This window comes from Desmodus rotundus, chromosome 13 (genome assembly GCF_022682495.2).
Source record: "Desmodus rotundus isolate HL8 chromosome 13, HLdesRot8A.1, whole genome shotgun sequence".
NCBI lineage: Eukaryota > Metazoa > Chordata > Mammalia > Chiroptera > Phyllostomidae > Desmodus > Desmodus rotundus.
The window spans coordinates 74,684,704-74,701,183 of record NC_071399.1 but is presented as its reverse complement, the minus strand read 5'-3'; the positions used below and the strand labels follow the sequence as shown (position 1 = coordinate 74,701,183).

The 16,480-nt window shown below is 36.1% G+C and overlaps 1 protein-coding gene across 14 annotated transcripts in view; it reads left to right on the top strand.

The window, feature by feature from the left end:
• MYCBP2 (MYC binding protein 2) overlaps nucleotides 1-16,480 on the top strand; it is a 262,323-nt gene that overhangs the window by 180,976 nt on the left and 64,867 nt on the right. For 11 of the 14 annotated variants that reach the window (XM_045201677.3, XM_045201639.3, XM_045201697.3 and 8 more), the window contains 5 exons: nucleotides 1,459-1,556; nucleotides 2,258-2,374; nucleotides 3,081-3,221; nucleotides 12,913-12,987; nucleotides 15,596-15,817. In XM_045201677.3, coding sequence (XP_045057612.2) covers nucleotides 1,459-1,556; nucleotides 2,258-2,374; nucleotides 3,081-3,221; nucleotides 12,913-12,987; nucleotides 15,596-15,817 — 653 coding nt within the window. The remainder of the gene's footprint in view (nucleotides 1-1,458; nucleotides 1,557-2,257; nucleotides 2,375-3,080; nucleotides 3,222-12,912; nucleotides 12,988-15,595; nucleotides 15,818-16,480) is intronic. The other 3 variants (XM_024568966.4, XM_045201659.3, XM_045201694.3) reach the window with 2 other exon arrangements.

Here is a 16,480-nt window from a genome sequence, read left to right as displayed (position 1 = left end):
GAGACTTGACTTTGAGTGGTGAGCACACAGATACACTGTACAGATGATGGATTATATAATTGTACGCTTGAAACCTATATAATTTTATCAACCAGTCTCACCCCAATAACTTTAACGAAATTTATAAAAAAGAATCTTGTCTAACTTTGTTAAATCCTTACATGGAAACCTAGCATGTAGGGAAGGAGGGAGACAGGGTAGAAGTAAAAGTAATCCTGATTAGCATTCCACCAGAATATTCTTAGGGAAACTGATGTAAGTAGTTTATTTTTACAGGGAAGGTAAAGAGGTACTTCACTGATGTAACTGTATAGGACATACATTAATGTAACTGTGTGGAATGAGATATCTCAGATTCATCTATATCATTCCAGCAACCTTTATCCTCAGCCTTTGCTGCACTCTCCTTTATTTCAACGTACCCATAAAGCCTTAAGTTCAGCAAACTTGTGTTGGTTCTGAGCAAAGCATTGTTCTAGGTAAGACAATTACTATCAAGTATTAACAGTTTATTGATAATTGCAAAATAAAACAGGCAAACAAAACTATGTGAAGTAGAATATAAGTAGCAACACGCAAGAAGTATAAACAATAGGAATTTGAAAGTGGAGATGAGTCAAGAATGGCTTCATCTTCGCTAATAGTGCGGTGAAGGAAACTGCTACAAAGTAGGTAAGAAACATATTCTTATATTTGTTTTTGCAAATGAAAGTGAAGGAAAAGTTTCATACTTACTGGGAATCATCCGTTTTCTTCCCTACCTTTCTAACTCAGCTTTCTCCCAATGTGACCAAATTGTCAGTAGTCTGGGGCCTGCTTGACCACAGGCAAAGACAGATGATAATTCATTAGAACAATGATGGTAATAATAGCTAACACTTATTGAGCACTTAATACACATGCAACATTGTTTTATTAAGACCTTATATATTTTAAATCATTTCATTCTCACAACAACCCAGTGAGGTCAGCGCTATCTCGTTCCCATTTGATAGATGAAAAAGTTGAGGCACAGAGAATCAAATAGCAGATGTGGAGCAGACAAGACAGGCTAATGTGAGAACCCCAGCTTTGAACCACCATACCGTGTTGCATGCTAGTGATGGAGATGCCTGGTAGAGAGGACGAGTGGTACTCCCATCTGGTGTTGTGAGAGAATGTTTACTTGCATGTGGATTTCTTTTTTCTTTTTTCTTTTTTTTTAATATAATTTCATATGTTCAGATAAAGAATCTGAGCCCTTCCTTTTCTCCTTGAACCCTAAGACACCTGTTTGGAATCTCAACGCCATTTTTCAAACATTTCTCTTGTTTAATATAAACATCAGTCACCTAAAATGACAGAATTCAGATATTTGTTTAACTGTTTAAAATAGCTTCTGAATGTGTGTAAGGCTAGGTTTCAAATCCTCCCTTTCTTGTATTCTCAAATGTTACAGTTTCCTTCCTTTTCTTACAGATGCTGGACTAGAAGTAAAAGTAAAAGACCCACCAAAAGGGATGATACCACCAGGCACTCAGCTGGTCAAACCAAGGACTGAACCTCAACCAAATAAGGTTAGGGCAGGATGAAATCAGATCCTGAATTGGTCAGAGATTTATTAATTTTCTTCATTGATGCTTCAGGGTGGCCATCAAACATCTAATATTTTACTTGATTTTAGTATTTGAATTCTAAATATTCCTAAATAATTTTGAGGAGTACCTCATAGTGATTTTAATCGTTTCTAAATTGTATAACCTGTACTTTTTGACTTCTTTGTATAACACTTTGTATAGGCCTTGTTTTCTATCTGTTAATTGAAAATTTACAACTAACAACAAGTCCTCTGTTCCTAAGTGTATAAAGTTTGCAAGGTCAAAGTATCTCGTGCTGCTAAGAAAAATTAATTTCCTAACATTGAAAGTAAATAGAGGAATTTTTGTAAACTATTTATTGAAAGGGAAACATTTGTAAAGAAATTATGTTCTACCTTTCTAAAAATAACCGTCTTTTCTCCTTTTTATCATGTCCTCAAAATTTAGAGGAAATTATAAATATATTAATTTTATTTTTTTTCAGTAATGTACATTTTAATACTTTTGTTCTGTTATTATAAATAAACCACTATTGTTTGCACAGGGAAAGCAGCTACAAATAATTTTGGAAACTTTCTAAAAATTAATAATACTTTCAAATCTGTTTAATTTTATCTCTTACTATTTACCACCAGGAACTCAGCTGCATGGTTTTCCCTGTCTGTTTTTGCTTTTCTCAGGTTCGAAAATTTGTGGCCAAGGACAGTGCAGGGCTCCGTATCCGTAGCCACCCTTCCCTTCAGAGTGAGCAGATAGGCATAGTGAAAGTCAACGGAACTATCACTTTTATTGATGAGGTAATTTGTAATGAAACACCTGGTAATAAGTTCCGGACAGAAAGATTTTCCATTGTTTGCATGATAATGAAGTTACAAAATTTTCTGTTAGAATATGCTTTAAGTAGTTTGGGTAGTGTTCGAAAAATTGGCAAAATGTGTTCATTGAGTTTCAAACATTTCATTTATTTGTATTTATCAATAAAAAGTAACTAAAATTATATTTTTAACATGAAAGGAACTCAGTTAATATACTACTCAGAACCTGTATAAGTACTCACTTAAAATGGGTATAGTTCATCTTGAATTTTTTAAATGTTACTTGTTTTGAAATGTGTTTATTGTATTGCTTTAATTCTGACAGTACATTTTTTCTAATAATAGAACCGCGTAACTTCTGATCATTAAAATCTAAATTGAGGGGGAAGGAAGACTTACGTTCTTTTGGGAAACATCTGGTTTTATGTTTAACCTATCTTAAAGTGTTATTTCTTTGTACTTTTACTCCTGTGACATTGTTTTACAATCTCACCATGTGAATTATCATATTGCTTGGCATTCCCTTGCTGCTTTTTTTCCTTAAAGGTTCTCTCATACTTACCATCTGCAAAGCTAGATGCTTAATCTCCATGTCCACCAGTATTTGTCTGCCTTGTAGCCTCTCAGCCCTTGCTAGCCTCACAGGAGTTACAGGAGGGCATGGCTCGTTCTGTTGCTTATTTCTCAGATTCACAATGACGATGGTGTATGGCTGAGACTGAACGATGAGACAATAAAGAAGTATGTTCCTAACATGAATGGTTACACGGAAGCCTGGTGCCTCTCTTTTAATCAGCATCTTGGCAAGAGTCTTCTGGTCCCTGTTGACGTAAGTAAAAGAGCATTTTAAAAAGCATTATCGGTGCATTCTGTCCTCATTACAGGACATTCTTTAAGACTTTTCAGTTCTGAGGTAAACAACTACTAAATAACTTTTACTTTATAAGTGCTTGAATTCTTGAGAGCTTCCGTATAATAGAGGTAGAGTTTGGCAAGGCTAAGAACCTTGCTATGATCCATCACAGGCAGAAAGTAATACTGAGTTTTACTTTCTCTGAGTCTACTGAGTTTTTTCAAAGAGGTGAGGAATGAGAGTGGTTTGCATATTCTTTTTCTTTCTTATTCACACTATTGTTTGGAATGAATGCCAAACTAAATGGATGAAAATGTATCAGTATTATTATGCATTCAAAAACGTGTGTAACATTTTATATGTTGGCACTTTGTAATTAGTTCTGTGTTTTAAGTTTAAATCTTTTCTTTTTTGGCTTATAATATACTATTGTGTTAAAATAAGAAGGATTTTTAGACTTGTGATGCTATAATGTTCCAGTTGAGGCTAAACCCGACTGTCTGAGAGAATTCACTGAACCTCTCTCACAAATGCAGTATAATACTTAGATCCAGGGTTCACAAGATTGCTACACGGCTAAATGTGGTAGTAATCCACAACTCTTTTTATAATCTTTTAAGTGATTTATTTTTTTAAAGATTTTTAAAATATATTTTTGGAGAAAGGGGTGTAGGGAGGGGAAAAGAGAAGGAGAGAGACGTCGATGTGTGAGGGAAACACCGATCAGTTGCCTCTTACACACCCCCAACTGGGGGCCTGGCCCACACCCCAGGTCTGTGCCCTGACCAGGAATCAAACCAGCAGCCTTTCGGTTTGCGGGACGATGCCCAACCCACTGAGTCACACCAGTCAGGACAACACTTTATAATTTAACCATAAAGGTATGATTTTTCTTCTTTTTCATCACCATCAAGTGATGTATTCCTTATGATACTGCTAATAAATAGCACTGTTAAAATTGTATTTTTAAAAAAACCTTAATATTTCAGATAGCGAATTTCTTTAAAATCAGTGTACATAAAGTTAGCTTATTATATCAAACCATTCAATATATTGTTTATTTTTTCCTTGATAGTCCAGACTAATGTTCTCTAAGGAGATGTTCTCTATACAAGATTCTTTGGGAAAGAAAATATGGGAACTTTTATTTATATTTATTGATCTCATTCTCTTTTTATTCTTTTGTATATGTCTATAATACAGTGGGGAGAGATATGTCTATATATGTGTGTGTATATGTGTGTGTGTGTATATATATATATATATATATATATTTTTTTTTTTTTACTAATATGTTATAAAAAACCTCAGAATGTGTTGGCCTACTGTTTTACTGAGGTTAAGCTAAAGAATGAGAAATCTATAATTAAAATGTAAAAATTTAAATAAACCAGATCTTCCTTTTAAAAAGATTTTATTTATTCATTTTTAGAGAGAGAGGAGGGAAAGGAGAAAGACAGGGAGACACTGGTGTGCATGAGAAACATGAGTGGTTTCTTCTCATCCTCCCCCAGCCAGGGTCCTGGCCCGGAATCAAAACTATGACCTTTCGGTTTGTGGGGCGTTGTCCACCCCATTGAGCCACACCAGTCAGGACTAAACCAGGTCTTCTTAAATTTTCCTCAGATTTGTGTCTGCAGGTAAAAATGTAAAGGATTTTGACTCTCTGGAAAAGAGGTACTACTCTGGGAGAGAAAGAGTAATTCTTTATCATCTGTGGCTAATAAGTTTGCCTTAAATGATTTGAAATCATTTTTTTATCATAGTAACCAAATATTCTTCAGGATTATGAAAACATTTTAAATGAAATAACCATTACGGTCATTTTACTTTTTTTGTTTGCAGCTTATTTTTAAAATTTTCACCAATTTAGACTTTTGTGTATTTTAAGTCCCTGATAAGGCATTATATTATCTTTACTACCTCCTCCACTCCAAAATTCTTTTCCTAATTTCTTTGCCTGTTCATTTGAAAATAAACTTTTGAGTAAGAAAGGCAGTCACAGATAAAACAAGAAAATCAACAAAAGTAGAAAGGAAGAGCAAGAAGTGTGCTGAAATTCTAATTTCATAGTTTGATTTTGGAACATTGATGTTTTATTATTTGATGCTTTTAAACCTCATCTAAGATAATTTATAGTAGACAGGGTTCTTGACGCCAGAGGGAAGAGCAGTTAACAAGGTAAGAGAGAAAGCAGAGTAGAGTAAGTCGCACAGATACTTGTTGATTGGTTTTCACTGAAATGTGAATGAGAAGGCTGTCACGATAATTTGAAAAAACCTGATGCAGAATATTGGGGATAGGAAGTAAAATGAAGTAAGGGCTTCTGGTATTTTGTAGTCTCTATGTATAAGAATGACATGAAGTCTATTTCCATGTACATAATTCAGTGTCTGGCCCTGACTGATGTGGCTCAGTTTCTTGGAGCATCACCCCATAAACTAGAAGGTCAGTGGTTCAGTCCGTGGTCAGGGCACATGCCTAGGTTCACTCCCAGGTCGGGGCACATACAAGAGGCAATGCATCAATGTTACTCTCTCACATGGGTGTTCCTCTCCTTCTTTCTCTCCCTGTCTTCCTCTCTCTTTAAAATCAATAAGCATATCCTCGGGTGAGGAAGGCTGAGTTTTTCTGGTTCCTTTATTTTAAAGATAGTAGTGACTTAAGGTTTTTATAAAAGAAAGACACCAGTAGGAAAGGGGTAAATCAAAGAGGTAGATGAGAAATCTGAAGACCGACAAAGGAGGAACAAATGGAATTAAGGCCATATTTTGAGAGTTGTTTCTGTGAAGGAGCAGAGGATTTGTGTGGCAGCAGGTAAGTTTTTAGGGATGGAGGGAGGCAGGGCAGAGGTTGAAGGAGACCATGATACTTCCATAAACTAGAAGAGAGGAAAGCTGTGCATTGAGATGGAAACAAATGGATTAAGTTAAAGGGCTCAGAAACGTCATGAAAATTGGGAACGATGTTTAATAGAAATAGAAGAGGGAGCTGACAGGAGACTGCTTGTTTTGGGATTGTTGAGCCACGAAGGACCAAGCGAGACCACTGGATGGAGCCATTCTGGGCACCCTTCCTTCCACATAGACTTAAGTGTCCGGAATTTCAGGAGCCAAGGACGCAGACTATAGCATTAACTGGACTTTTCTGGGATGCTGTGACAGAAAAATGGGGATGAAAGGGAATTTTAGAAGCTGATGGAAGTGCAGTTGAGATCACCCGCTGGTACCTGGCCTGAGTTAGAAATGTGAAAGGACAAATGGGGGCCCAAGGGACTTGGAGGACTTAATGAAATCCTAGAACAATATAGTGAGCGCACTCTAGTTAAAGAGCTGGAAAGATATATGCAGTTTGTGTGATAAAGTGGAATATTTGTATATGATTTCGTATTAGAGCGTTTTATTGACTGAGATGGCCCATTAATGTGTCCATGAAAAGGTCACTGAAGTGGAGTGGAAGTGAAAGTCATTGGAACTGCCTCAGCTTAAGTGAAAGGCAGGGCAGTTGGATGGTCATCATACCTACAACTCAAGACACAGTATGATGGCAGCACTGTAACTGGGAAGGTTGAAGTTGAATTTGTTTACCTTTGCAGTTAGGGTCGCATTAGATACCAGTGTAGCCCTGGGGCAAATGGGAATAGTTTGATGTTGGATCAGGGAGAAGCATACAGCAAGCAGTTTTGCTGTAAAAATGAGAACAGGGATGTGTATGATTTATATTTATGTGGTGACTTAAGATGACAGGATACAGTGTAACAAAATTAACTGGCCTAGGGCTCCGAACAAGTCTCAGGTTGCCTCAGTGCAGGTGAGGACCTGCACAGAGTCAGACATACCTAAGGACAGCCTGGTTTCCCAGGTTTGTCTGCAGGGACTGGAGCAGCCCCCTTACACAATCAGTACGTTTTCTTTTTTTCTTGTTCTTTTAATTGTTTTATTGTTGTTCAGTTACAGTTGTCTGTTTTCAACGAGTACACTCCTCTGTGGGGCTAAGCCATAGAGGGAATGATGGTATTTGCACAGAGGGGATAATAATTCCACCTCATTCCCCGAAGGAACTAATACAGCTAAATAAATACATCTTGTTACTTATTCCTTTGCATCTCTTACTGTTAATACATTTACTACTGGGAAAGCACTTTACACTATTCTTTTTTACTTCTGTCCACTTGTGAATAAATCAACTATAAGCCTGACTCAAAATTGCAAAACATTGATAAATTAAAATAATGGACCAATGCCACTAACTTAAGATGCAAAAGTACCGAAAACTTGCCTTCAGCAACCTTTACATCTGCCTCTTCAGCCTTTTCTAGTGAAAACAATTTTGCATTCACTTCCTTGTTTGTACCTTATTTGGGTCCTGACTCAAACCAACTTTTGGGAAGAGTGGGGGTGGGGATTGGAAATTTAAACACTGCCTAAATATATGATGAACTACTTTTTAAAAAAGATTACCATAAATAATCGCTTATTTAGATAAGCTTTAAAGTGATTTTTGGTGCACTGTTTTGCTTTCTTACTCAAATTATAGAACTCTTGTTTTCATTGTAGATATGTACTTTAGATAAATTTTAGCTACCTAACAAGTGCTATTTAAACAACATTACTAAAAAATAATGGCATCTAACTTCATTCCTATGGGACTTTAACTCTGTTTTAGCATTTTCAGTAATACTCTACTTTAGAGATTAAATAGCAATAGAAATTCATATTATAACTATATATTTATAACAATATTTTTAAATTAATGGGAAAAGGGGATAAATATGAAGGATGCAGATATTTTTCTTGTATTTTCTTAGTTTACCAGGCTCAAAAAAATTTTTTAAATTATATTGTATTGATTATAATTACAGTTGTCCCAATATTTCCCCCTCCATTCAGACCCCTGACTCCCTCAGGCAATCCCCACACCATTGTTCATGTCCATGGGTCATGTGGATAAGTTCTTTGGCTACTCCATTTCCTATACGGCACTGTGTATCCCCATGGCTGTTCTGTAACTACCTATTTGTACTTCTTAATCACCTTATCTCTTCACCCATTCCCCCACAACCCACTCCATCAGGCAACCATCAAAAAGCTCTTCATATCCATAATTCTGTCTCTGTTCTTTTTCTTTGCTTTGGTTTTAAAGATTCAGTTGTTGAAAGATACATATTTTTGCCAGTTCATTGTTCATAGTTTTGACCTTTTTCTTAAATAAGTCCCTTTAACAGTTCATATGATAATGCTTTGGTGATGATGAACTCCTTTAGTTTCTTCTTATCTAGGAAGCTCTTTATCTGCCCTTCTATTCTAAATGGTACCTTTGCTGGGTAGAACAGTCTTGGCTGTAGGCCTCTGCTTTTCAAGACTTTGAATATTTCTTGCCAATCCTGTCTAGCCTGTAAAATATCCCTAGAAATCAGCTGACAGTGTTATGGGAACTCCCCTGTAGGTAACTAACTTCTTTTCTTCTGCTGCTTTTAAAATTCTGTCTTTATCTTTAACCTTTGGCATTTTAATTATGATATATCTTGGTGTGGACCTCTTTACAGCCATCTTACTTAGGATTCTCTGTGCTTCCTGGATTTGCTTGTCTATTTCCTTTACCAAACTAGGGAAGTTTTCTTTCATTATGTTTTTCAAATATATTTCCAGTTTCTTGCTCCTTCTCCTCTTCTCCTGGCACCCCTATGATGCGAATATTGGACCTCTTGAAGTTGTCCCAGAGGCTGCTTACACCATGCTCTTTTTATTATTATTATTTTTTTTACTTCTTGTTGTTCTGATCGGTTGTTTTTTGCTTCCTTATGTTCCAAGTTATTGATTTGATTCTCGGCTTCATCCACCCTATTGTTGTTTCCCTGTAAATTGTTCTTTATCTCAGCGTATCATTCACTTCTGACTGGATCTTTTTTATGCTGTTGAGGTCCTCGCTGTAAGTTCCCTGAGCATCCTTATAACCAGTGTTTTGAACACTGCATCTAATTGATTGCTTATCTCCATTTTCTTTAGGTCTTTTTCTGGAGTTTTGATCTGTGCTTTCATTTGGGCCTTGTTTGTTTGTCTCCTCATTTTAGCAGCCTCTCTGTGTTTCTTTTATGTATTAAGTAGAGCTGCTATGACTCCATGTCTTGGTAGCGTGGCCTAATGTAATGGGTTCAGTGGCACAGCCTCCCCTATCACCTAAGATGGGTACTTAAGGTATATCCTTCATGTGGACTGAGTGTACCCTCCTCTTGTAGTTGAGCCTTGGTTGCTCTTGGCAGATCAATGGGAGGGATTTACCCAGGCCAGTCAGCTGCAAGGACTGGCTGTGACCACTGACCACCAATCTCCACCCTCTGTGGAGGATCAGCTGTACAGGGGCAGAGGGGTGATGCTCCAAAGTGGTCCACTGGGTGCACAGGCTGTGGGATTTCCCAGGTGATACAGGCCAAGGTCATTCCACACCTGTGTTTTGCCTGGGACCACCCAGTCTGGGCTGTAAAGCAATCTGAGATGACTGCTGTTTGTGTTGGACTTGGAGATTCCCTGGTGAAGCCAAGCTGTGAATCTAGGCTGGCTGCTGCTAGTGCTGGGCCTGGGGCAACTTAGCAAGAGGTATGGGGGCCTTGGGGTCACTGAGGCCAGCTGCTGCTTATTTGAGAGGATTTAGGAAGTTGTGAAGCATGAGAAAAGACCAGCCATTCATATGGAAAAGTCTGTGTTAACAGCTTGGGTGGACCAATCCTTGGGTGGGACAGAGTCCCTGGGGATCTCTAGGTGGAGCGAACAATGTTCGCCCAGTTGATGGTCTCAGATACAGCACTGGCCTGCTGGCACTGTGGCTCTGTGAGGCGAAGGTTCAGAAAAGGGACAACGGCTTCTGCCTGCCCCTCCGTCTAAAAGAAAGCTGTCCCCTAGCTCTCGCCCTGATGCCAGACACTTCAGTCCCTCCCTGTATGCCACTTGTCCCTTACAAGCTGCTACTCTAGTCCTGGAGTTCAGAGGGTGTGAATCTGTGTAAATGTGGGTTCTTTAAGAGGAACTGCTTGGGATTCCAGCAGTTTCTTTCGCTGACTTAGTCCCTGCTGTTTTTTGCAGCCAGAAGTTACAGGGCTTATCTTCCTGGCACTGGAACCTTGGGCTGGGGGGGGCCTGGTATGGGGCTGGGACTCCTTGCTCCCAAGATATCCCTCCTGAATTTTTATCCACTACAGGTTGGTGTGGGACCATCCTGTTCAGCGTGTCCACCACTCCTACAGTATGGATGGATGTGGTTTCTTTAATTCTGTAGGTGTCAGACTTCCATTCAACTTGATTTCTAACTGTTGTGAATGATGGATGTTCTATAATTTAGTTGTAATTGTGATGTTACTGTGAGAGGAGGCAAGCCTTGTTTATCTGTGCTACCATTTTGACCAGAAATCCCAAATCCTTTTCAAAAGTCATGAAGAATCACCTCCTAATTTATCTTCAGTGTCAATTCAGATTTCAAGTCAAATCCTTAAGCATTTAAAATGCATCCTCTCCAGGGCTGGGTCTGTGCTAGAGGTTGCGGGAGGGAGATGCCTAATCTCTACCCTCAAAGAGCTTACATGCTTGCTCAAAAATCTCTCTTGATTTTCTTCTCTGTACTTCTCAATAATGCTGTAGCTATTAATTTATTGTTCATTCAAAAAGTATTTATTGAATCCTTATTATGTATCAGATAGTAAGCTGGGAAGTAGGCATTGGTTGGAGAGGTGGACTACAGGGATACAAAATAAGTAAGTGTAGTTCTGACTCTTGAGGCGCTCACTGTATAGTGTGATAGACATACTATATGCAAATAATTAAGTTGCATTGTGATAAGTTTTAGAATGGCTTACCTTAGGAGATGACTTCCGGGGGGGTCTTGAGGAAAAGTTGCCAGGAAAAAGAGGAGGAATCTCTTCACAGGGCATCAGATATCTCATGTTGTGGACATATGCTGTGTTTGGGAACTAATAAATAGTTCATATGAATGAAGCAAAGATTTGGGGATAGAAAGCGTATAAGTACCTGGCAAATTAGGTTTTCCTCTCCCTTTTCAAAAAGCACTTCGTCTATAAAAATAGAAAAACCTTACCCTTTTCTCCTGCTACCCATAATGGTTAGGGGTTTTTTTGTTTGTTTGTTTTGTTTTCCTAGCCTTCAGCCCAATTTATATTTATATACCTTTATTTCTGGTAAGGCCCCCAAGGGTAAGGAGTCATAAGGATCCCTTCTTATTCATGTTTGTTTCTGTCAACGTGTTAAGTATTACATTTTGCTTATGATAGGCTTTCAATATTTGTCAAATACTAATTTTTAAATTCTTGGTATTTGGTATGATCACAGTACTTGAAAGAATTGCTAACACATATAGTCTTCTTACCTTAATTCTCTCTCTTAATTCTCAGTGTGATCCTGTGATGTTAAGTATTTTAATACTCTCTTTTTTATTTTTGGCGAGAAAAGATAGCTACTCTCTCAAAATCACAAGTAGAAAGTAGTAGGTGTATCATTAGAAACTCATCTTTCTGGCTTTTATATGTTTTATATTTACGCATGAGCATATATGTGTGTATTTGGATGTGTGTCTGTATCTGTCAACGCACGTATACATGAGGAAAGTACAGAACTGGAGCATATTAAATAAATATTTATTATCTAAAATGGCTTACAATTGGTTAAGAATTGTGTTGTTTCCTTTGTGTTGAAGTCTTGGGGGATGGTAGCTTTTGTTAACATTTTTAATGTCCTCATTTTTTCCAGAATAGCTGTTTATCTCAATATTTCCATAAGCAGTAAAATTGTATAATTGCTACTCATTGGAAAGATTTTAATTTCAGATCAGATAAATACATTCAAAAGAGTGGTATTATCTGTGTAAAATGTGTATTATTCAAATTTTCACTATGACAGGTTGTGAAAAATGCTTTTTTCTGGGACTATGCTGCTTTGAATTGGTTGTCCTTTAACAAAATATTTTTAGGCTTTTACATGTAACTAAATGATCAGTGAATTTCCTAAACTCTGAAATGGAGACAGCTAGGCCCATCTTTTGATAAAAGATTCAGATTGTGTGTTTTTCTGTATGTTTTCTTAACAAATTTGCTAACAGCTTTCGGTAACATTTTGAAATGATTTTTTCCATTTATAGAAGAGAGGAACATTTTTTTAATGACATAGACTTTTTTACTTTTTGATTGTTTTTGGTACTTTAAACACTGATGACTAGCTCACATATACTACATGGGCCATTAGTACCCATCAGTAATAGTTGCAGTACCTATATAACCTATATTATTCATGTTTTCTTTATCAAACCGCAGACCGTTTTCTGTCATGAAACAAATCTGGGTTCTACTGGAAAAGACAAGTTGTCAGATAAGGAGTTTCAAAGTTTCTCTTCTTGAATTGACTGTGTTAAGCTTTAAATCAATGTCCGGCTCTTAATTTTAGTAAATGGCATGACACACTATATCCATGGAGAGCTTTTGACAAAATTTATCGAAATTTTTTTAATGTGCGGTTTACTCAGGTGGCTTCAGTTTCCCTTTAGTGAAATCATATTTCCGTGCTGGTGCCAGAGTACAGAACAACGTTGTTACTGTGAACGCATCTTCTGCAGCCGATATCCTGTTCCCTTTCTTTGTTGATATTTTTCTTTCTTAAACTTTGTCGCTCAGAATATCTTTAATGCTAGCCAAGGAGTCAGGGATTTGGACGTATTTTCATGGACTTCCAAAGCTTTTTACCCCCAGGTGAGTTAACTGCAAGGAACAATAATACATTATTGAGGTATTTCAGCATGTATAACGAATTTACATTATATCCTTTGAAGTCTTTGCTTAAAATTAATACTTTTTTTTTACCAAAAAAGATCTGTACAAAGTGCTGCAGTTGAGTTTCCCCTGTAATCCTTTTCCCTCGACTTCTCCCAAAGAATGTGTTATTAGTGTAAGTTAAACTTTTACATGACTTCAAATTTGATAGGTTTACTTTCATGACTAGCTTCTCCTGCAATTACATCCAACTCTAGCTTTTTCAGAAGTAGCTTATTTAGGTAGGAGAGTCTTGACCCCGGGCCTCTTCTCTTTTTCCCTGTTCTTCCACAGTGCCATTTTGAATGTTCCTCTGAGAATGGGGAGGGAATACAGTTCATATGCTGCTGTCAGGTGTGTTACATTCCTGTAGTGAATAAAACCTGTATTTTGACATTGCTTGAGAATAAAAGGCACAGTTATGACTTTATGTCTATTACTTCTTTTTATACTGCTTAGTGTTAAAAAATTGCATAGACTTTGTTTTACATTTATTTATACAGTTTATTTAACTATTCAATTAAATATTTTAATAACAGTTCCATATATTGCTTTCAGTGAGTAACTTGCAGTTAATAGTTTTGCCAACACTTATATCTCAGTGTTACTGTGAATGATCAAAAGTTAGAAATACTGTTACACTTCATTTAATGCTCCAGGTATATTATTAAATACTAGTGAGATTATTTTTCTCTAAATCTGTTACTTGCTTGTGATTTTTTGATGTCATACCATGTAATTATTTTTAACTTTCTCAATTGTAATAAGGACTAACCTGCCTCTTCCAACTTTGAAATAGCATGACGTATTTACTAAAATTGACCACACACAAGTAGACATGTTAAGTGTTTACTGAAAACCTGTAAGTGTAGCTATACAGTGTAAACTTCAGACCCTACTCGACATTTCTGAGTGCTCTCATGTTCATGTTGCTGTGCACATATGTAAGTTTTTGCAAGTTTACATGCATGGGTATATAGAATGGATATTTTAAGCTTATTTTAGATTGAAATCTAGTCTGAATTTTTCAAGTATTTAAAATTCTCATTTCCATTAAATTACCAATATATAGCTAAAGAATTTTGAATAAGTATGGTATGATAATTATAGTAAATGTAAATAAATATTGTCTATATTGCATATTTGTATAACTAAAAATTGATGATTATTGATCAATGAAATTTACAAAGTATATCATGGTTGCTAGTAGCTCTAAAATTTTCCCTGTCCAACCATATATTGAATTAAAGACACAAATGCACAGAATTCTTGAATCCACATTTTTTTAAACCTCAGGATTTTATTTTTTATTTTCTACTTCATAATGGACATGTTTACAAACCTTTTATATGAGACAATTTATAGGGATAGAGCTAATCAGTAATGTTTTGTCTTGTGTAACATGTTACCTTTTTTACATTTTTATTCTAACACTACTAAATACTGATTTTAACCTAATGTTTGAGTAAGTGTACCATTGTGATAATCTTTTACTGGATTTCAGTATGGAGCATTTGTACAGTGTATCTTACTGTATTTAAGATTGCCATTTAAATCTGTTTTAAAGGAGTAATAATGAAAATGGAAAACCCCCTAGTGTAGAACTTTGATTTACCTGTAGTTGGGAAGAAGAACAAATATGGAAAAGTTGTTACTCCTCTTCATTGCATTTATATAGAAAACACTTTCACAGCATTCAGAAAATTTAGGGCATGTTCTGTTCTTTCATTGTGGAAATGGCTCTCTTATATCCAAATGCATTCTATTGATGTAAAAATGCCTCTTTAGTGTTAATCTCTCTTTTCTACTAAAAGTCTAACCATATTTTTCTGTTAATAATTTTAATATATCACTGTTTAAAAATGGCCAGCAAATCTAACAAGACATCTTTATTTGTACCATACTAAGAAAGTATGAGTTGTTGAAATCTTAAAAACATTATTGTATCATGTATAACTAGTAAATGATAAGATGTATCTATCTTTTATATACATTTGGTCATCACTGTTATTGCTATTTATAGATAACTCTCCAGAGTCTTAACACCTATTTTTCTCTATTTGTAAATAATTATTACAGACAAAAAATGTAAGGAAGTGAAGATTTAGGCTTTTTAACCCATATCAACATACAGTAATGCAGTAATAATGATTCATAATTATTCAGTTGTTGTTCACGCAGTATATTTGTTTCTCCTGTTAAATATTTCATTAAAAGATAGAAGTAAAATCAAGTACTATATTTCTCACAATTTTATGGACAAAAGTCTGGGGTTCAATTGCTGTCCTGTTATATTTTCTTCTCTTCAACTTTATTTTAATTAATTTTCAACATTGAAAAACTGAATGACTCTTTAATGGTGGTACAGACTTCAATTATTAGTCAGTTTACATGTGTATTCACATGTACATGTGAATTCAGTTTACATGTGTATTCTCTTTCTTAATTGACAGTATTATAGAACTGTTGTAAAGCTATTAATAGGAAGATGTTGAAAGTGATAATGGATTGTATTTTGTTTATTTCTTTTTCCTATTCAAACTTTCAGGAACCTAAAACTAATACTGATGAATTTTTCAAAGACATAAACTGCTGCCCACAGGAAGCAACAATGCAAGAACAAGATACGCCGTTTTTGCGAGGAGGTCCAGGAATGTACAAGGTAGTGAAGACAGGACCTTCTGGCCACAACATCAGAAGCTGCCCCAACCTTAGAGGTATCCCAATTGGAATGTTAGTTCTGGGAAACAAAGTCAAAGCAGTGGGAGAGGTATGGATTCTTGTAGCTTCATGACTTCTAAGATACTCATTTTTAATAGAATACAACCGAAACATCTTTTCTTCCAAAGGTTGCCATTTTCATTCAGGTTTTTAAATGCTAGTGTTCTTTATTTGTATTGAAAATACTAATGTAATTTTTCTGTGCTTCTTTTCTAACTTTATTCTCATAATTATCCTTGTGAAAAATGATATATTAACAAAATGATGTATATGTATACATAAATGTTTTGTATTTGCATATATATTTTTATTGTTATAAATGTACTATACTGTCACGGACTAACAGTACTTTTAAATATTTGCTATGGCTCTGTCCAGGGAGCTCAGTTGGTTATAGCGTCGTCTGGATGCGGGTTTGATCCCTGGCCAGGGCACATACAAGAATCAACCAATGAGTGCATAAATAAGTGGAAGAACAAATTCGTATTTCTGTCTCTCTCTCTCTCTCTCCCCCCCTCCCCCTTCCCCCCTCTCTCCCCTCTCCCTTTCCCCTCTCCCCCTTCCCTCCCTCTCTCTTTTTAATATCAATTAATTTTTTTAAAATTAATATTTGCTGTGGATCAGTATAGAGATGTGATATATACACAGGGTTTCTTTTCTTTGTTCCTATTAATGTGTCTCACTGAAGTCCTGAGCAAATACAATTACTCTT